We start from the raw sequence: 19,713 nt of genomic DNA, 5'->3' as shown, positions 1-19,713 counted from the left end.
TGCGCGCGAAAATGGTGATGTGAAGGTTTTTTTATTTCTCCAGTAGTATAATAAAGAACCAAAAGACGCTCTCCAGCGGGTCTGTAGAAGCAGTCGCGAGCAGCTACCATCCATTCACGAACACCCCTTTTCCCTCTTCAACCGTTCTATTCAAGAATGCTTCCGTCTTTGCTGTTCGCGCCGTGGCATGCCACCTGCTGAAACACGACTGGGCAAAAGTTTGTGCATGATGAAAGCCTCCTTTACCATATGAATCTTGGCTGGACCCGACATCAAAGGGCGCCTACACGGCTCGTCACACCTCTCCTAACTCGGTGGATCTACTTCTCCCGGTCTTCTGCTGAAGAGTTGTGTGTTGTGATCGTTTGGACGCGTGCTGGTGAAGACGGATCGAATGCGACTTCTTTTTTTTTCTCCTCTACGTCTTCTGCTTTTCCCTACCTATCCACTTTTAATCCCACTACCCCATTCCTTGTGCCGACCTGTTGAGGTGTCATCCAAGTGATAAACAATTACGGGCGGCAATTTTCTCGTCTTTTCCTTTACATAGGAATAACTTGGAAAATCGCTGCTCTTTTTCATTTTCTTTTTGTTATGGCCTCTTTTGTTTTTTCTCGGGTCTCGCAGATCCAGTATAAGAGCGTGTCTGCTTCCAATAGTGACCGCTACATAAGTATTTACGAGGTGTACTGACAGTGTGTCTCGGTAAATGGGAATCCCAAATGACCAGGTGGTTGAAATTTCCGGAGCCCTCTCATAATCATATGGTGGTTTTGGGACGTTAAACCGAACATATCAATCAATCAGAATCCAAAATGTGAAGCCCACAACAGAGACACAACAAAGAGTTTTTGTTGGTTAATTAGTTCCTGGCAGGTAACATCCCAAGGTGCCTCTGGCAATGAAATTGTATAAGTGTATAATTGTATAAGTGTATAAGGCACGATAACGACGACGGACATATTAACAGTGGACACGCACGGAGCGCCGTCTGTCCGTTGTCGTCGTTGCGCCTTACCCTTCAAATATGCAAAACCAACAAGCCCACTCTGCTAATCTTATTGACTATGATAGGTGCCGTAGTGGTGGGATAATTTCGACTATCTCGGGTTCGTTAACATGCACTGATATCGCATAGAATGCAAGGACTTTCAGCATTCCACACACATCGAAATGGGACCGTCAAAACCGGTATTGAACCAGCACTCTTGCGGTCATGAGTTGAACACTGTAGCCACAGCAGGTAACCGTGATAGCGAGATATTGAATGCGAAGCATTTTTAGTGAATTTCGGTGACTTTGAGCGTGTCTATCTATCTATCTATCTATCTATCTATCTATCTATCTATCTATCTATCTATCTATCTATCTATCTATCTAGCCACCTACTACTTTTAGCTCACCTGGCCCTTTCGATTATGCAATTGGTACCGAATTCGGTATGGCATAACTTGACTTTATATGATGAATATTAGTGACTCGACATAACATGAAAATCATAGGAGGTATGTCATGAATGTCATGATTTACATTTCATGGTCTTGATGCTCTTGCGCTGGTTTCCTTCACTAACATGATGCAAAACTGGTATGGTATGGCATGACTGCAGGGCGAACACAAGCGACCGACCCTAACATAAAAATCATGACATGCGTATAATGTAACAACATGACTACCTGCCACGCTCATGATGCGCTCGCGGCCAATTCGGTAGCTTCGCATATGCCAATTTTGGTATTACGGGACGTGAATCGACTACGAAGGAACATGAGTTGGGCAAACTCGATAATCACGTGTCATGTAAGAGCATGACTACATGCCACGCTCATGATGCGCTCGGGAACATTTCGCTATCTTCCCCTATACCGAATTGGGTCTTACGGGACGTGAATGGATGACGAAGGTATGTAGCTGGTGCAAACATGATAATCATGAGATGCGTCTCATGTAACGACATGACTACATGCTACACTCAAGGCAGCAATGCACTTCGACGTGACCCGGAGCGCGTGCGCGCCGGCGATGCCACGTCAGGCGCCGATCTGCCTGCCATATACTATAGCCGGCACGTACCGCGCTGCGTTGCTTTGACGCATGCGCGTTTGAGCACACACGGCGTCCCTCCGTCACGAAGGGAGGCAGACGCGGTGCTGTCTGAGTAACGTCGTCAGCGCGAAATGCAGCAAGTCGCATTTCGCGCCGGTTGCCGCCAGGCCGCGCCGACAGACGCTGATTGTGGCGGTTGCACCGGTCGCGCCTGGCGTCAGTCTATAGAGGGCTCGCGTTTTGCTAGCGTAGCTTACTGCACCCAGCGTGCGCGGGGGTCAACGTTACGTCGGAATATATTGAGTCTTTCATGACGTGCTCGCCACCATTTCGCTAAGTTCGCATATACGGAATTTGGTACGACGGGACGTGAATGGACGATGAAGGTATGGGACTCGAGCAAACATGATAATCATAAGATGCGTCTCATGTAACAACATGACCACACGCCACGCTCATGATGCGCTGGCGGCCGTTTCGCCAGCTCCATATATACCAAACTCGGTACTGCATGACGACAACGGACGACGAAGGTAAATGACACGTCCTAACATGATAATCATGACATGCGTGTCATGTAAAACATGACAACATTCTACGCTCATAGCGCGCTCGCGGTGTTTCGCTAGCTTCACATATACCAATTTTGGTATTGCCTGGCATGAATGGACGACGAATGTAACTGACACGTGCAAGCATGATAATCATGATATGCGTGTCATGTAAAACGTGACTACATGCTACACTCACACCACACTCGCGGACGTATTGCTAGCTCGACATATACCAAATTTGGTATCATGTGACGTGAGTAGACGATGGAGGTAAATGAAACGTTCAAACATGATATTCATTGCATGGCAGTCATGTATGGCATAATGCACGTCCGCCTCGTAACGTTGTGCTGATTTTAAAGTGGCATATCAACCTTCCTCATTTGTGCTTCGCATATCATCGATTTCCACTGTACGTGGCATCTGCCAATTTCTTTAGAAGCTTGCTTCTTGGGCTCGAGCCTTGTCCATTTATCCCGCCGTAGCAGCCACGCTCCATCTGAAGCAAATTACAGAGCCAAAATGGAACGCTATGCACCCGTCTCTCTTACAACATGATAGGGTCGCTGGGAAAGTGACGCTAAACTAGCAGAACGCGAGTTCCGATGCGAGACGCAACGAACGGGCCGGCGTTCGTTCGCGCGCCTGTGATTGGCACCATTCCAAGGAATCTTGTGACTTTCGCAAGCGCCCCCTGTTTTAAAAAACAGAAATAATATTTCTGTTTCTTTACACACAGGATAACATCCGCTAACACAGAAACATCCGCATAACACAGAAACATGTTCGCGAAGTGCGTAAAGGGAGTAGTATATATGACGCCCTTCTCTTGTGGAAAAGTCTGCATAGGCCAGTCAGGAAGATGCGCGAACGACCGCCTTAGAGAACATCACGCATCTGTTAACATCTGTTAAGGTATCAGACAACAGTCATCTTGCAGATCACTGTAAAAACTGCGGATGTTATCCTGTGTTTATAGAAACAGAAATATTATTCCGACACAAGGATCAGCTAACACGGGAGATAGTGGAATCTTGCCACATCCGAAAGTGGGGACATGACTGTGTTAGCCAAGCTACGATTGAGCTGCATGAGAAAGAGTACGCGTATCTCAACACATATATTACTTGTAAAATATAACAAATGACATGCGCGAAATACCATGTATTCGCTATAAATACCCTTTTTTTAATAATAAAGCTTCAGTTGTGAGGGTAAGCACTGTCCTTGTCAGCCTCTTCAGTCCGTTCGTTTTTTAGTGCGCTTCAACAAAATTTTCAATCATGACTATAGACGTCATAGGAACTAATGTCTGCGTCACATTAGTGCGTCAAGAAGGACGAGAAATGTCAGGAAAGGGTATTCCGCTATTTTTTCTTTGTCTTCTATGAGCCTGGCGGGTGGCCCTTTAAGAGTCAGATTGTGCGGATGGGTTGGTAGGTTCTACCCTCCGTTCATAATTTATGCGGCAGATAACGCTGATCGTCTCCTCCCAACGTTCTCGCTCAGCCTGCTAGCACAAGTAATACACTTGCCTTGCGTGTCGTTGCATACCTGCAGCCTGTCGTAGGCTTGTTCTACCTCTTCTTTTGTGTGTGTGTATACCGGAGCAATAGCCGATGCGAGCAAACGCTGTTATCAGCTGTGGATTAAAAACTGAATTTGGGTATTTGATGCGCCAAATGCGCGATCTCATTATGATATACACCGTAGTGTGGTTTCCGTTGTTCTATCTGTATTATTATCAGTAGTAAATGTATTTATAGTGGTATTTATGTAATACTAGTGTTAGTAGTTGCTGTTCTTGTCGTTGTACTAGTAGAAGTAGATGTCGCTGTTGTTGACTTTGTTTTTGTTGTTGTTTGTGCTAATGATGAACGTGATAATGATTATGAGGATTATGATGATGATGATCTTGCCTTGCATATCCGAAATGCTTCGTTGTGAAGCTAGTTAACTTATGAAGGAACCATTCCGGTAAACTCGGGAATTTGGCAAGACACACTTTTTTATACTGGTTGCGTCGTCCTTGGCGAGCTGTCCTTTCCTTGCGTGAACTTGGCAATGTTGGTGTGTGACGTCACCTGTTCGTGCCACTGACGTCAGAGTGTCCTGGCAGCGCTCACTTCTTGCCGAGGCCGTACATTCCCATGCCGTACATGCCCAAGCCACCTGCGAAGAGTGACGCAACAGGGAGACGCTCTCAGCAAACGTGCAGCCGTAGCTTACAAGATACTTTCCTTGACTTGGCGCGAAACGCTCAAAGCGCGTACGTCATTTTAAATGTAACGTTTTGATTACGCTGCAGCAGTCTATTAGTCCTGGGCAGTTCTACATACCCATTGCCAGGGGCGTAGCCAGAAATGTTTTGTCAGGGTGGTTCAATCATACTTTACGTGTGTTCTTACGTGCGTTTGTATGTGTGTGTATATATACATACACAAGCAAAATTTAAAATTTTCGCCGAAGTTTAAGAGCCCTCCTTCCTGGCTACGCCCAAGCCAATTTCAAATTATAGTTTCCTGTATACTGTGGCTAGTTTCCCGTATATTGTTCCCTTCATACTGAAGGTCGTCGCATGGGCCAGACAGATATGTACAATTGTCTGTAAACTTTTGATGATAATCCGCTAATAGCATAAGACTGGGAAAAAAATACTGGACACATGGTACAGAATAGCGAAGCAAAATGTAGTATGGAGAACACGGAATTCATTGTATCAAACACAAAACAAGTTCTTCTCCGCGAAAATTAAAAGCGTGCGGAGGCTATGAAACGAAAATAAAACTATACACAGCAGGAGGATGTGTACATGCGAATACGGTTTTACAAACAGATGCATGCGCAAAAGCGGGCAACAATTTCATACAACAGTTTTTCGATTATGATAATTTAAATCAGCTTATCTTATACCCACTTCACGCCGAAAACCTCTCCCAGTGACTTTCAAGCGACCCTATACATCCAGAGTTGATTCCGTTTTGTGCCTCGGATTGTCATTCATTTCGCCAATGACAAGTGTGGTGTTATGAGACATGACTACATGCACAGGTAGCGCGTTATACTTAGTATATGTTTTGGGGAAAATTACATGATACAGGTTTTTTGCGTTAAAATCGAACTTATCCTGCCGGCATGAATGGCATCCATAATTTGTCTCAGCGATGGCGATCAAAATTGTGCGGTGCGTAAAACTGCAGGTGATGTTTGCAATGTCGGAATATGGAATTTCACGCTTGCGATACATCTTCGATCCGCTAATTCCAGTCTAGCTTTTAGGGAAAGAGAAAAATACATAAAGGAGTTGTCACCATTGATTGGTGACGGTGACCCATTTTGTTTTGGCTGTCACAGTGTAAAAACAATAAATAACAAAATATATATACGTATATACAGTCCTACATCAGTAAGTTCAAAAATTTTCATTTGGACAGAGCCAACACAAAGTCGCGGCGTACACTTTCAGTACAGTTCCCTCAATTCATCACAAATATTTGTGTCCTCAAATAACTTCCATCACTTTGCGGTTTATTCTTGATGGCCATTGTCCTAGTGTTTTCGCCAGCGTAAATGTTTGTTCCGAGTCTAGCATGTGAGATTCTTGTTCGAGTGCTCTTTACTCACAAACGTATAATTTTGTAGCTTTCTCTAGGTTGAACGGTTTCTAGAAGTTGTCTACCATCAGAGCGTGGAAATTCTAAAATACCTAATCTCCTAAGGCACCTTGCGGAAGTATTATTTTAGTTTTGCCGCATATCCTGTTTCGTAGCATTGCTCATTGTTTTACCTTAAGCTTATATAACAACAGCGGTGTTGCTGTTTGGTTACTGCTGCTACCTAGCGACAAAATTCTGAAATGTGTGCGCACGGGCCGTATCCAATATCAAATTCTCGCCAGAGGGGGCACTGCAGATCAACTGGCTCCGGCTTTCCAGAAATACTGAAAATCTCTTTAAGCTCCTAAGTTCAATACGATAATTTTCAATTCTCAGGCGCGTTGCGTGCTAAGCAAATGTAGCTGTAATACATACAGCAGCTTATTAACAGCAAGTGATAGGAAGAAATATCAAACAATTTTTATAGTTTATTGCTCTTATTGTAGTTTTTTTATGTTGTATAAAACTTCTCTAGATCGTGATTTCCTGTTGGTATATACTGTTGCTTTTTATTTATTTATGACATTTTCATTTTTATGTCATACGATATGCAGTTGAGAAGCTATGTATTGTTAAATCACACTATTCTAAGTGATGTGGTCTTTGTCGTTGTACTGAGAGCAACTACACTGACTTTTTTTTCCTGTTCATCCTTTTGTACCATAGGTATGTATGGAGAAAATTTATAGTTCTGATTAATTGATTGATTGAATGAATGATATTGACTATTGATTGGTTAATAGTTTGATTGATTGAATGAATTAATAATGGATTTATTGATATCAGTGACGTCAGTAAGCTACCCCCCCCCCCCTTCCCCCGTCGACTTTGAGTACCGACCAAGTCGGCCTGCGCTAGTAGATATTCGAGGTGCAACCAATCCGAAAATAATGGCAGAGGCAATACTCCAATTCCCACTGCACATAATACGCGCCAGATTATCATTCATTGCGTAAACGCTATGAGGCTGGTTTTCTCGATAAGAGCTGAGTGTCTGTGCTGAAATGAGACTGAATTCTTGTAGTTTCCCTCTGAGCGCTAGCTCATTTATTGGCTTCTTGCGTATTCGTTTCTGCCGTTTCTTCTACAAATCTAGGAGAATTCCCTGCAACGTCCTGCAAGAGACCTTCTGCGACCTCCTGCAGGAAAATTCCCTGCAGGAGGTCCCTGCAACGTACCTTTCCAAGCACTTCCACATCCTGGTCGAAGCCTCAGTGTGCACTCAGTATAAAGCCTACTTCGTTCTTACTTTTGCCATTAGAGCTCCTCTATGTTCACTTACGGTTCACTCGTTTTCAGTGGCAATTAGAGGTACGGTAGTAAGACAGGACACTAGCAGTCTGTCCAGGAGACTTACAACCTCTTCATAAGTCAAAACATCAAAGCTTCAACCACAACAAACAAAATGAAAATACTAGATCTTTTCGAATTGATTAATAAGTGTAAGGTATGCGATGTAAGAAAGTACAGCATGGAGAGAATCGAACGTGCTATAAAGAACGGAGGAAGCATCAAAGCAGTGAAGAGAAAACCTGGGATAGGCACAAACCAGATACATGCACTAAATTACAAGGAAGGTAAAGTAACTACCAATATGAATAGGATAGTTAAAATAGCGGAGGAGTTTTACAGAGATCTGTAGAGTAGCCGTGATCACACGACCATAATCTAGAACTAACAGTAACTCAAATGACATCCCACCAGTAATGAGCAAAGAAATCAGAAAAGCCTTGGAGAGCATACAAAGGGGCAAAGCTGCTGGTGAAGATCAGGTAACATCAGATCTGCTGAAAGGTGGAGGACATATTGCGTTAGAAAAACTGGCCACGCTGTTTACGAAGTGTTTTTTGACGTGGAGGGTACTAGAATCTCGGAAGAATGCTAATATTATCTTAATCGATAAGAACGGGGACGACAAACACTTGAAGAACTACAGGCCGATCAGCTTCCTCTCTGTCGTATACAAGCTATTTACAAAGGTAATTGCTAACGAATTCGGGGGGACATTAGAACGCAATTAACCGACGGATCAAGCAGTATTTCGAACAGGCTACTCAACAGTCGACCACATTCATACTACTATCAATCAGGTAATAGAGCGATATTCAGATTATAGCCAACTACTATACATAGGCTTCATAGATTACGAGAAGGCGTTTGATTCAGTAGAGATATTAGCAGTGATGCAGACACTGCGGCATCGGGACGCTGACGAGGCATATATAAACGCCCTAAAAGAAATCTACAGAGAAAAAAACTACCTCCGTAGTTCTAAATAAACAAAGTGACAGAATAACAATAAAGAAGGGTGTAAGATAAGGGGATACGATCGTCCCAACGCTATTTACCACATGTTGACAGGACGTTTTGAGAGGCCTAGAATTGGAAGACTTAGGCATAAGAATTAATGAAGAGTACTTTAGTAATCTGCGCTTCGCTGATGACATTGCTTTGCTGAGTAACTCAGGGGAGGAATTGCATCTCGCGATTGCTTAATTAGGCAAGTAATGTCGAAAGGTAGGTCTTGAAATTATTCTGCATAAAACAAATGTAATGTACAACTACTTCGTAAGACAACGACGCTTCGAGATAGGTAGTAGTGCAGTTGAGGTTGTAAAGTACCTCTACTTAGGACAGGTGGTAACCGCGGAGCCGAACCACGAGATTCAAATAAATAGAAGGATAAGAATGGGGTGGAGCACATTCGGCAAGCATTCTCAAATGATTACTGGTGGATTGCCCTTATCCCTCAAAAAGAAGGTATACAATAGCTACATCTTGCCGGTAAGTACCTCCAGAGCACATGCTTGAAGGCCTACAAAGAGGGTTCAGCTTAAATTGAGGACGGCGCAGCGAGCAATGGAAAAGAAAATTATGGATGTAACCTTAAGAGACAAAAAGAGAGCAGAGTCGGTCGGGGATCAAACCGGGGTTAAGGATATCATAGTTGGAATTAAGAAGAATAAATGAACATGGGCCCGGCACGTAGCACGTGGGCAGGATAACCACTGGTAATTAAGGGTAACTTACTTCCTTCCCAAAAAAAGCACGCTAGTGAGGGGGAGACAGAAAGTTATGTGGGCAGATGAGATTAAAAAGTTTGCCGGTATAAAGTGGCAGCAGCAAGCACAGGACGGAGTTGACGGGCGGAACATGGTAAAGGCCTTTTTCCTACAGTGTGCGTAGTCAGGCTTATGATGACGACGATGATAACAATACTACACAAAATCTGTATTACGTAGAGGTTTTACGAACGAGTACAAGTGCCTTAGACAGTCTGATGGATGCCTCGATAGGCGAATCTGCGTTTGACTAAGGCACCTTGACGTGATTCAACAGTTTAGTCGTTGACGTCGGGAACACATGTGCACGGTGTCGCTTTTGTGAAGGACAACTACTGATAGTGACGTCGCGTGTCTAGACGTCAATGACTAAACACTTTAATACCAACAAGTGAGGGATCACAAATCCCCTGGGAAAAATAAGTCCACCTATCAAAATGTCCGCCAGCCAACGCACTTCACTCCCGTTCATAAAACATCTACAGCACATTGTGTTTCAATCTGTTCGCTACCATGTTTACTAAAAGTAACTCTGCAACTCTTTTTAGCATGACTAAGGAACGCCGCCGATCAGTAGTGGAGGCATCTGAGAACAAGGGAGTCAAACTTTATAGCGCAGCACGTGGCCTCGAATATAAGATTCCTTCTCAAAAACAGCTAAATAGCTTTCTCTTCTCTCGACGAGCGATATCTTAAGTTCTAATAACCGCGCCAGAAACTGTAAATCCACGGACATTGGCTGATTTGAGCACCATGAGATGCATAGTTAACGCGGCCTGCGCGAGATGGCGCAACATAACGGCGCACTTACTCCCGATAACACTGAAAGCCAGCTGCACCTTCGAAGATGAGAAAGTAAAGGAGAAGCTCGTGGTCATTTTGTGCTTCGAATAACGCGATTAGTTTCTTAAGCACTTGTCACCTTTTCACTGCATAGCTCTCAGCTCGCTAGCCAGTACTAAAGGAGAAAGACAACACTTGAAGCTTGCGACAAATCTGTGCAAGAGCGCTCGTAATTGGCGCATTCTGAAAATTCTTTTTTGCGGCAGTAATTTCGTGAGACAGTAAACTCCATGAATGAAGTCATTCGATAGTGACTTAAATTAGGTGTCGCAGGGTTTTTTTTTTAATCTACCTGCCACGTTCAACATCGCTTGCGCTTGGCCGCACGGTGTCCACTCGCAGTCTAGGGCACTTTGCTTTCGGACTCACCCATGCCGTAGTAGTCGTAGTCGATTCCAAATCCGAGGCCCATTCCGTACCAAGGCATACCCATGCCGTAGCCCATGCCGTAGCCCATGCCGTAGCCCATGCCGTAGTAAGGCATACCCATACCGTATCCCATGCCGTAGTAAGGCATGCCGTAGCCGAAACCATAGTAAGGATAGCCCATGCCGAGTTGCAGTGCTGCGTACAAGTCGGGAACAGCGGAATTAGGCGTTTTAGGGCAGGCAGGCAAGTGTAGCATGTTGCGAAGTTAATCAGCGCGAAATATTACACAAACATTAAGCTGACAGAGAACTAGGGCAGAGCTTATGCTAGCATAAGCGTGTTTTTGACGTATCTCCACGAAGTGCGTCGCGGAAATACGTCAGCCAAATTCAGGGCCTGCGCTCATGCCAGCATAAAACGCGTGAAATACGTAAAGAAAACACAGATGACAAAGAAAAGTCAAACAATGCTATTATTATTTTAAAATCAAACCTACGGCTTCTCTATCAGCTACAAAAAGAGTCGGATCCTTCAACCACAGCGTCGCCGACTCTACTACATGGTATGTGATTGTAGCAACGTGACTAGTAAGTACGTGATGTGGCGTGGTTTCAGTGCCGTGGCAATTAATAAAATGTCGACAAATGTTGATTTTGATATTGCGTTGAAATTATTCAAAATGTAAACAAAGAAAAATGTACTCTAATTTGATATGTGCTTCTTATCCACCTGTATTTTTTATCAGTTTGTGTATTTAAAATGCTTTGAATCGTGTCTACGCTGCGTGGTTAACAGCAGCATTTTGTCACACTGGCAAATGCAGCTAACTCTGCCATTATTTGCTTGCTTTTATTGGTGTCAGGCTGCAAAGGGAGCCGAGGCCATTGTCAGGCACTCCAGCCTTTAGCATCGGCTTCCCCTTTTTGTGTGAAAGGGAAATAAACTCTGCTTCACTTACCTGTTACGAGATTACTGACAACATGCTACGTTACGCGATGTTGCATAGTATTAGTCGAATAAGTAGTTACGCGGTGCGAAATTTTTGTCACGTGTCTAAGTGGTAAGTGATGTTCAGGGATTTTTCATCCTGATAGTTGCTGCGGGATATTCAGTGATATTTAGTCACGTGAGTGTTACGTTGGGTTAGGGATTTTCTGTCCCATAACCAGCTCGCCCATCTTAGGTATTACCTTCCTCGATAGACAAGCCGGCGTACGTGTTATGGAAAGCTGAAGAAGACGGAGCGAGCGCGTATAGGTTGATCATGGTGATGATACTTTCACTACCCGGCCCTACGGAAAAGTTTAAAATGACCAAAACCGTCTGGGAGCGATGGTTTACAACGCTGCTCAGCTCCAATTTAGAAGATCAAACCTGAGTTACCCATCAAGAGGGACAATTGGGCGAGTCGGTGCACTTCCATCTTCAACGGATATTAGCGCGACGAAAACAGGGACGGAAAAGAACAGGCAAAATACAGCGCTGTAGTTCGTCTTTTCTTTCCCGTCCCTGTTTTCGTCGTGCTAGTATTCGTTTAAGCTGCGCTATTCAACAGGCCAGGGAGGCTACTGAGAGACAAGGTCTTCCATCCTACATCCGAATGGTCTGGCCCTCACCAGCAACTAGCCGGATTTCGAAATAGAGTTGTTTCACTCATTCAGCTCCTTACTGTTGGGGTGGAGACTCCAACTTTATCTCGAGGGTCTTTTAGCTCTCTATATCTGAGTGACTCGGGATATATACAAAGATTTCGTCACGTCATCTCATAAAGTTTAACGTCCCAAAACCGCGTTTTCAACATGAGAGACGGCGTATAGTGGAGCGATTCGAAAATCTCGATGACGTGGGGTTCGTTAACGTGCGCCTAAATTTAAAGCCGTTGGCATCAACCGTCCTCCTCGGTAAGTCAGTGGCTATAGAGTTCTTGGCTGCATACCCGAAGGTCGCGGGTTCATTCCCTGTCCTGGCAGTCACACTTCGATGGTGGTGAAATGGCAGAGGCCCGGGCACGTTGAACAACACCAGATGGACAAGATTTTCGGGGACCTCCACTGCGGAGTCTCTCAAAATCATATAGTGGTTTCGATACGCTACACCTAACATATTGTCATTATTGGCCGAAGCATTTTTTCCTAAATAGCAAAGTACGGCTCCTTCGACTGGGATTCGATCCGGCGGCCTTCGAAACAGCATTCGAGCCCCATAAGCACTAGACCACGGTGGCGGGTACGCAATGCCCGCCAAGGGAGCACAATATTGTATATAACAAAGGGATGGCATAGAGAAGGAAGGAAGAGCGAAAAGAACAGGGGAAAGGGAAGGTAGTGGGTCTAAAACAGGCGGCCCGCGAACCTTTCGTTAGCGGCCGGCGGGTCCCACAGGACCATCTTCGTCCCACATTTTTTTCATTGTTTACTTATAAAGTATGACAATGAGCTATACATAAATGACTAGTATTAAGCTCTCTTTTCGTGGTCCCACCAATGTAGTCACCATGTGTTAAAACACGTTCGGGGAACGTAAAATCTATTTCACAATCAGCGCACAGATTTCATTCTGCAGATCAATATCGGTGTTCCCGGCATCCTCACCAGACATCATTTTATGCACTCACCTATGGTGAGACATGGGAAGGGCTTCGCTCAAAATGTGTAGTGGCTACGTAACCTAATATCTTGTGCAGCCCTCTCCTTCCCTCCCCTTTCTCTCTCTATTACATATTTATAGCCCCGGTTTCCACGAGACTACGTTTAGTGACTGCGGCCTTATGTAGACTTAGGTGTGTTTGAGACCCCTGGGGTATTTAATTTATTATATTATTTAATTGCGTCCCTGTCCTTGCACTATCCCCGCGCGTCCGACACTTTCTGGCCACGAACGACATGCCCGTGATCAGCGTGACGTAGCTTTCTTCATTGGAAAGGGGCCAGCACCGAGTATTCAAGAAAGCAAGCCCTCGCCCCACTGATGCGTAGCTTTCCCAGTTCTTTTTTATTATTTGGGTAAAACAACCTCAAACGACACGCTATTATATGGCGTGTGGGCTTGCTGCCTTTTCGTGAACAAAGTGTGCATGTTAATTTGGTTCTGCGCAAACTTTTTTTGCCAGTGTGCAGGTGTTCTCATAATTATATCGATAGTGAATGACTGCTTCGCTTACCGTAAAGCTCTACAACGAGCCTGGACACAGACTACCAATCGCTACCTGTTCTTTATCAGTGGGCTGCTTAGTATGAGACCTCTGTATGGGTCATCTTCGTAGTATCACACGACACGATGGACGCGATTTTACAACTGATACGCTCTAGCAACCAATCGCTGGGACCAATAGAGAGAAACACACGAGTGACTGACTTGTTCCAACTCGCCTAACAAGCAACCTTGTTGAATAGGGTAACTGCCACGCAGGTTTCTGATTATAATGATGGCCGAAGGTCCGTAGTGTTGCATTTCAAGAATTGTTTACTTCCAATTTTTGCTCCCGGAAGTCCAGGCATCAAATGTAGATCTTTGCGAAAAACACGTCATAGCTTCATTTTCATTTTTTTTTTGCAATTTGAACCTAGTTGTTTTTTGTACTGGACGAACGCGTAGAGGGGGAGGGGGGGCGCACCCCCTTTTCCTCCACACACATGAACCGACGGGATATCCTGTGCACGCCTACGAATGTGGCGCTACCAATGACTTGTCTCGCCGCCACAGAAAAGACTGGACAATACCGTTATGATAGACAAAAAAAAGAGAAACACTTGAGTTGTTCATTACTGAACAAATAATACAAGTTATCTTACCTGCTCCAAACACGGTTGTCAAGGTGACGCTAAGGGTGACCTGCGCAGAATAAATGGAGAAGAAAACAATCGAATTAATGTCGTGAGCTCCTCGCGTCAAAAAAAAAAAGCTGAGAAGCTGCTTTCCAGAGCAAGTACTCAAACGCTGTATTAGTATATGACTGATTGATTGATTTATTGATTGATTGATTGATTTATTGATTGATTGATTGGCTGAAGTACAAGACTGATTTATTTATTTATTTATTTATTTATTTATTTATTTATTTATTCGACACCTCAGATCAATGACTTGATGACCACTTGTCCTATATCTCGTGCATTATTCCAGGAACGTTGAGTCCGTCACGCAGGATGACCTTAGCGTGGAGCCCACGGAGTCTTTTTGGCCATTATTTGGTTATCTAAGTATCGCTAGCCGTCCCCAACCAAGACTGTAGTCCCCTATACTGACAGACCACCACATTTGCACACTTGACGAGGGTTCCACCATTTTGCCTATTATGCTTCCAACTGAGGCACGCCGTAGTGGTGGGCTTCGGAAATTCGGCCACCTGGTGTCCTTTAACGTTAATATACGCCGCACAGTGCCCACGCCTCTAACGTTTTCCATCCATTTAAACACGTCTATCACAGCCAGGATCGAAGACACGACTTTACGGTCAGCAGCCGAGTTCCGTAACTACCGTACTACCGAGGTGGTCGATCTACAGCATGTGCATTCGCTAAACGTACAGAGTTACGCTCGTATTTTTTTAAATTGGAACTGAAAATAAAACACGATTCTTCTCCTACTGGTAACTTCACTTACCACAACATCAACAAAACGCCACCAGGATGGACTTATTAAGGAAAAGAACGCGCTATAAGAAAATACACGCGTCGATGCCACCATCGAGTTTTCGCACCTCTTATCGGCTGCGTCATAGGTGTTGACGTCATCTGCTGAGGACTACATGATTAATTGTCACCAAAAGATCAGCTTCATTAATTTTTAGGGTAGTCAAAGTATGAGCGTGGAGATGGTTACGAAAATTTTGCTTAGCCAGTGTCTCCAAAATACGAAGAATTTTCCCAAATCTGAGACGTCGAACTGATTATCATGGATGAACTTTATGGCGTTCAGTTCTCAAAAATGAAGATTTTGCTTTCTTTCTCTCACTTAACAAAAAAATTATGATTGTAAAGTAAACAGCATTGCTCACAAGTAAATTTTTACTAGTGTAGACTAAGTTCAACCTTCAAATAGACATAACCGGCACTACATTGAACCTCTCCTAGCCTACATACCGTACTATTATTGTTCTCTTTCAACTTTTCAAATTTAATTACTTATTTAGCGTGTGTCACATCATCTACTCTTTTTTCTTATGCAAATGTGCTTCAAACTTCAATGTGTTAGTTAGCCAACGCCATTTTGTCCAAAAACATGTTTTCCTGTAATAATAAATGGCCCAACAATCGCCATTTTGACCAGCAAGACGTGCTTCTACAAAATGTCAGCTAGCAATCATCATTTTGTCCAGCCATATGTTCCCCTTCAATTTATCAGCTAGCAATCGCCATTTTGCCAAGCAACACGTTCTTCTCTAATATGTCAGCTAGCAAAAACCATTTTCAGCGGCAACCCGTTCTTCTGCAGTCCGTAGAAGTAGACATCGACCGTTACTCTCCCTAATGATGATGGCCTACGCGCTCAGCGCCCATTGAAGTTAATGAAGGCGCGTCGAGCACAAGACATAACCCGCTTGAATTCATTGACGCCGCAAGCCGGCAAAAAGCGGCGCCTTAATGCGTGCACAGGCCCTCGCATAGCCCCATTTTTAGCAGCTCCGGCACGAATTACGTAGTCGTGACGTAATCTTGGCCTGCTGAATAGCACCGCGTAACCGCAAACCCAGCGAGTATGGCACGCTGCAGTGTGTGCGGAAAGCGCGCGAGCTCAGCTGTTACACGCGAGATGATGACCTTCTCAGATTCGTTCCACGGTGCGTGGAATGCTCGCTTTTAAGATGGCTTGGCGTGCAGACACCCAAAACGGCTGCTTTGTTGGTTCCTACGAGAGCATCTAAAGGAAGTTTTTGTGTGAGGAACGTTTTTGACGTGCAAAAATAAGTGGGCTTCTTTCCCTCTTTCTCTCTCTCATTTCTCGTTTCTGAGTCCTGAGGTTCATAAAGAGGTTATTTCTGCGAACAAACGTTTTCGTATAATCCCGGCTTCTTTCACCATGCAACTAACCACTGTTTTTTTTTTTTTATTCTGCGAAAATACGTCTTTTGTACGTAATGTGAATTCTTCATGGTGCCGTGGCCCATGCCCCTTCGCTTATCGGAAATGGCGTTAAACGGTTCGATATGGTGTCTGCGTGCCTGTCGATCTCAGAGGCTTTCAGTCTGCGCCTCTCCCTCGACTACCCCCACGCCCTCTACGAGACCAACTAACACGTCAGAGGGCAGCACAGGAAAATGAAAGAGGCGAATCACGCGACTTTTAAGGACTGACCACACGTACCCGTTACTGCGCGTCAGCGCGTATCTTTTTGACGCGGCGCCGCACCCTCTTCCAACTGAGAGAGAGCGCGTGCAGCTTCACATTGCCGCGCTGCTCTCTCTCTTCAGAGAGAGGGCATGGCGACGCGTCAAAAAGCCGCGCGCTCACGCGACACACTGCAATGGGTACATCTGGTCAGGCCTTTAGAAAAATTTGATTGATTGATTGATTGATTGATTGGTTGATTGATTGATTGATTGATTGATTGATTGATTGATTGATTGATTGATTGATTGATTGATTGATTGATTGATTGATTGATTGATTGATACGTGGAGTTGAACGTCCCGAAATTACCACATCATTATCAGAGACATTGAAGTGTAGGGTTCCGGAAATTTTGACCACCTGGTTTTCTTTAACGTGCGCCCAAATCTGAGCACACGGGCCTACAGCATTTCCGCCTCCATCATAAATGCAGTCGCGGCAGCTGGGATTCGATCCCGCGACCTTTAAAAAATTTTGACAAAAGGAAACGAGACAATCCGCATTTTAGGTTAACTAAGCTAATCTTTACCGATATGCAAGCAACGACTTGTAACTATGTTTTATAGCTGCTAAAACACTTTCTAGCTCATTACACAGCCGTTTCACTTTTTGCCGTCACTATGGTGCTATCAACAAAGCCTGTGCAACACGCTTTCTTGTTTATGCCTACTCGACAAACTTCTTTCACCACCATCTGTAATCCTGAACACTCATAAACTGCGCGGCCTCTCAGCATTCCCTCAATCTGAGGAGTTGGTCTATTTGCACTTCAGCAGCTCGGGAGGCGTGACTGAAGCAGACGCGTCATAGTATGACGTCATTATTATAACGGCTTTTTGCATTCAGTAGGCTCTTGCTATTTAACTCGTATTACTAATTACTCTGACAAATAAATAGCAGCCTATACCATCACGCTTCATGACCCACACTATTTTGCTAGCACTGTACTACCAGAGCTGTGGTTACCACTCGCGGAGCTTTAGAGGTTATTGATATCGGCTGCTGTGCCGTAGGTCACGGATTCGAATCCCAGCTGCAGCAGCCATATCTTGTTGGAGGGGAAATGACATAGGCACGTCTACTTAGATTTAGGTGCATGTTTAGGAAACCCAGCAGGTGGTAATTCCTAGAAACCTCGACCAGGACAACTCTCATCATACCATCGTTTAGAAAGGGAAAACCTCAACATTTGTGTTTATTGTAAGAAGCATGGTCGACGGATACGTGCCGCTGATGCAAACGCGATTATTTCCTAAAACAACTGACACAATCGCTCTACCAAAGACGTCATGTGTAGACGTTCCCGTTTAAGTCACGTATCTCCAAGTTTTCGAGGAGGCAATAGGTACTTCAAGATTTAGTACATTCAGCAGACAAACGTTCCTGATCCCTGACTCACCCTACAGCAAAACAAAATGCAAGTCCCCTCGTGAACCATTACGAGTGCCGTCTTTATCAAAGTGGTTTACGTATGGTACAGAATATGAAACCTAGCTTTTACTATCGACGCCTTTTTGGTTGCGTATGTCGCACTCCGATAATCTTATACTGGTCCCTTTGCGGCTGTTATGAAAAAATACTAGCAGTGACTGCTTGCACAGCACCGGCTTCCCGCAAATTCTTAATCGTCTTCAATAAACACAATGCGCCTATTTACTCACTAATGAAACATAGCTGTGCTCCACAGCATCGGCCTAATGCTTTTATCATTGTTTTCTTGATGGGTGTCCTCGTATTGCAAAAGCCATCTGCCACACTGTACCGATAGAATGTCATGACAGAAACATAAATACAGCATGCTACTGTAAAACATTTTGGCATATCATATTATAAATATAGGGGGTCATCATAAGTGGCCTGATTGTCAGTTTCATTCATTTAGTAGTTTTTGATGAACATGAACGACGTAAATAAGTATTGTGCAAGTTTTGGCTGGCAACACATGGATAACAATACAAGATCAATCATTTATCGCTGAACCAGCGTACACGTCACTATTCGTGGCGTTGGTTAAGGTAACTCATCCATGCTGTGCCGATGTATGGCATTAAATATTGTGAACGCCGTCGTTAAGGACTACGCAACAATGAAACTGCAGTTTGCATAGGTACACCCTGCAGTTCTAATGAACGTTAGATTATACCAAGTAGCTTAGGCATTTTTTTCTTGTTATTTGTATGTCTCCATGTGCCGTAATGTAGAAGTCAATCCACCAGCATGCGGTATACGTAAGAACTCTAAATGCAGTTGAGGCTTTTTTTACAGCGGCCCTGCCCAGGAACTCGCGTTCTCAATAACAAATTCTTCCCAGACCCCTCACCCCTTTTTGTCACGCACCAGAAGCGAGGCGACAGTCCTGCAGACCCTTGTCATCGTGGCTGGTTCTTTTGTCGTATAACCTCCGAGCTTCTTCCCGGCGATCCTCTTCCACTTATGAAAAACTGGGCACCCCCTACCACGCCGCAGTCCAGGATACGATGGAACCCTCCGATTGAGGCGCGGCTACGGTCTTTCTGCGACTCGGGAGTGGGGAGATGCATTGCGCAGTCTTAAGAACCACCCCGGGGTTCCCTCTGAGAACCCCGTCGCACACCCCGCAACAAGCCGTCAGTTCTCGAGAAAAGGAGGTTCCCCCTAGGGCAACAACTATAGCGTTCAGTAAACTCTCCCCTCTTTTTCTTCCTTCTCTCTTTCTTTCTGTATAACCTTTCTCGCCTCTTTTCTACATTTTCTTTCTATGTTAACACTTTCTCCTTCACTCGTCAGGATCTGACCCTCTATCTGTAGCCCTTTTGCCAGGCCTCTGGCTTCGACGGGCAGCGGCAGCAATCCTGTCCACAGAGATCGCCCTTCT

General features: G+C 44.5%; 1 protein-coding gene across 1 annotated transcript; it reads right to left on the bottom strand.

Annotated features, from left to right (window-relative positions):
- Positions 1-4,590: 4,590 nt before the first annotated feature.
- LOC119181670 (uncharacterized) lies at positions 4,591-19,373 on the bottom strand. Its single transcript, XM_037432913.2, has 4 exons — positions 19,197-19,373; positions 14,322-14,361; positions 10,531-10,725; positions 4,591-4,772 (listed from the first exon to the last, which is right to left on the bottom strand). The coding sequence occupies exons 1-4, from the start codon at positions 19,230-19,232 to the stop codon at positions 4,723-4,725; spliced, it is 321 nt and encodes a 106-aa protein (XP_037288810.2). The 5' UTR covers positions 19,233-19,373; the 3' UTR covers positions 4,591-4,722.
- Positions 19,374-19,713: the final 340 nt, after the last annotated feature.

Source organism: Rhipicephalus microplus, chromosome 10 (genome assembly GCF_043290135.1).
Source record: "Rhipicephalus microplus isolate Deutch F79 chromosome 10, USDA_Rmic, whole genome shotgun sequence".
Taxonomy (NCBI): Eukaryota; Metazoa; Arthropoda; class Arachnida; order Ixodida; family Ixodidae; genus Rhipicephalus; species Rhipicephalus microplus.
The sequence above is the reverse complement of the archived record's forward strand: the minus strand, read 5'-3'. Positions and strand labels throughout refer to the sequence as shown.

What these genes read in the sequence shown, in the direction of transcription:
- LOC119181670 (XM_037432913.2), bottom strand. Translation starts at nt 19,232, where the DNA reads ATGACAAGGGTCTGCAGGACTGTCGCCTCGCTTCTG. An exon ending in GACAACCGTGTTTGGAGCAG is followed by an intron (nt 10,726 to 14,321) that starts GTAAGATAACTT and finishes ACTTGTACGCAG; the next exon opens with CACTGCAACTCGGCATGGGC. An exon ending in CTACGACTACTACGGCATGG is followed by an intron (nt 4,773 to 10,530) that starts GTGAGTCCGAAA and finishes CACTCTTCGCAG; the next exon opens with GTGGCTTGGGCATGTACGGC.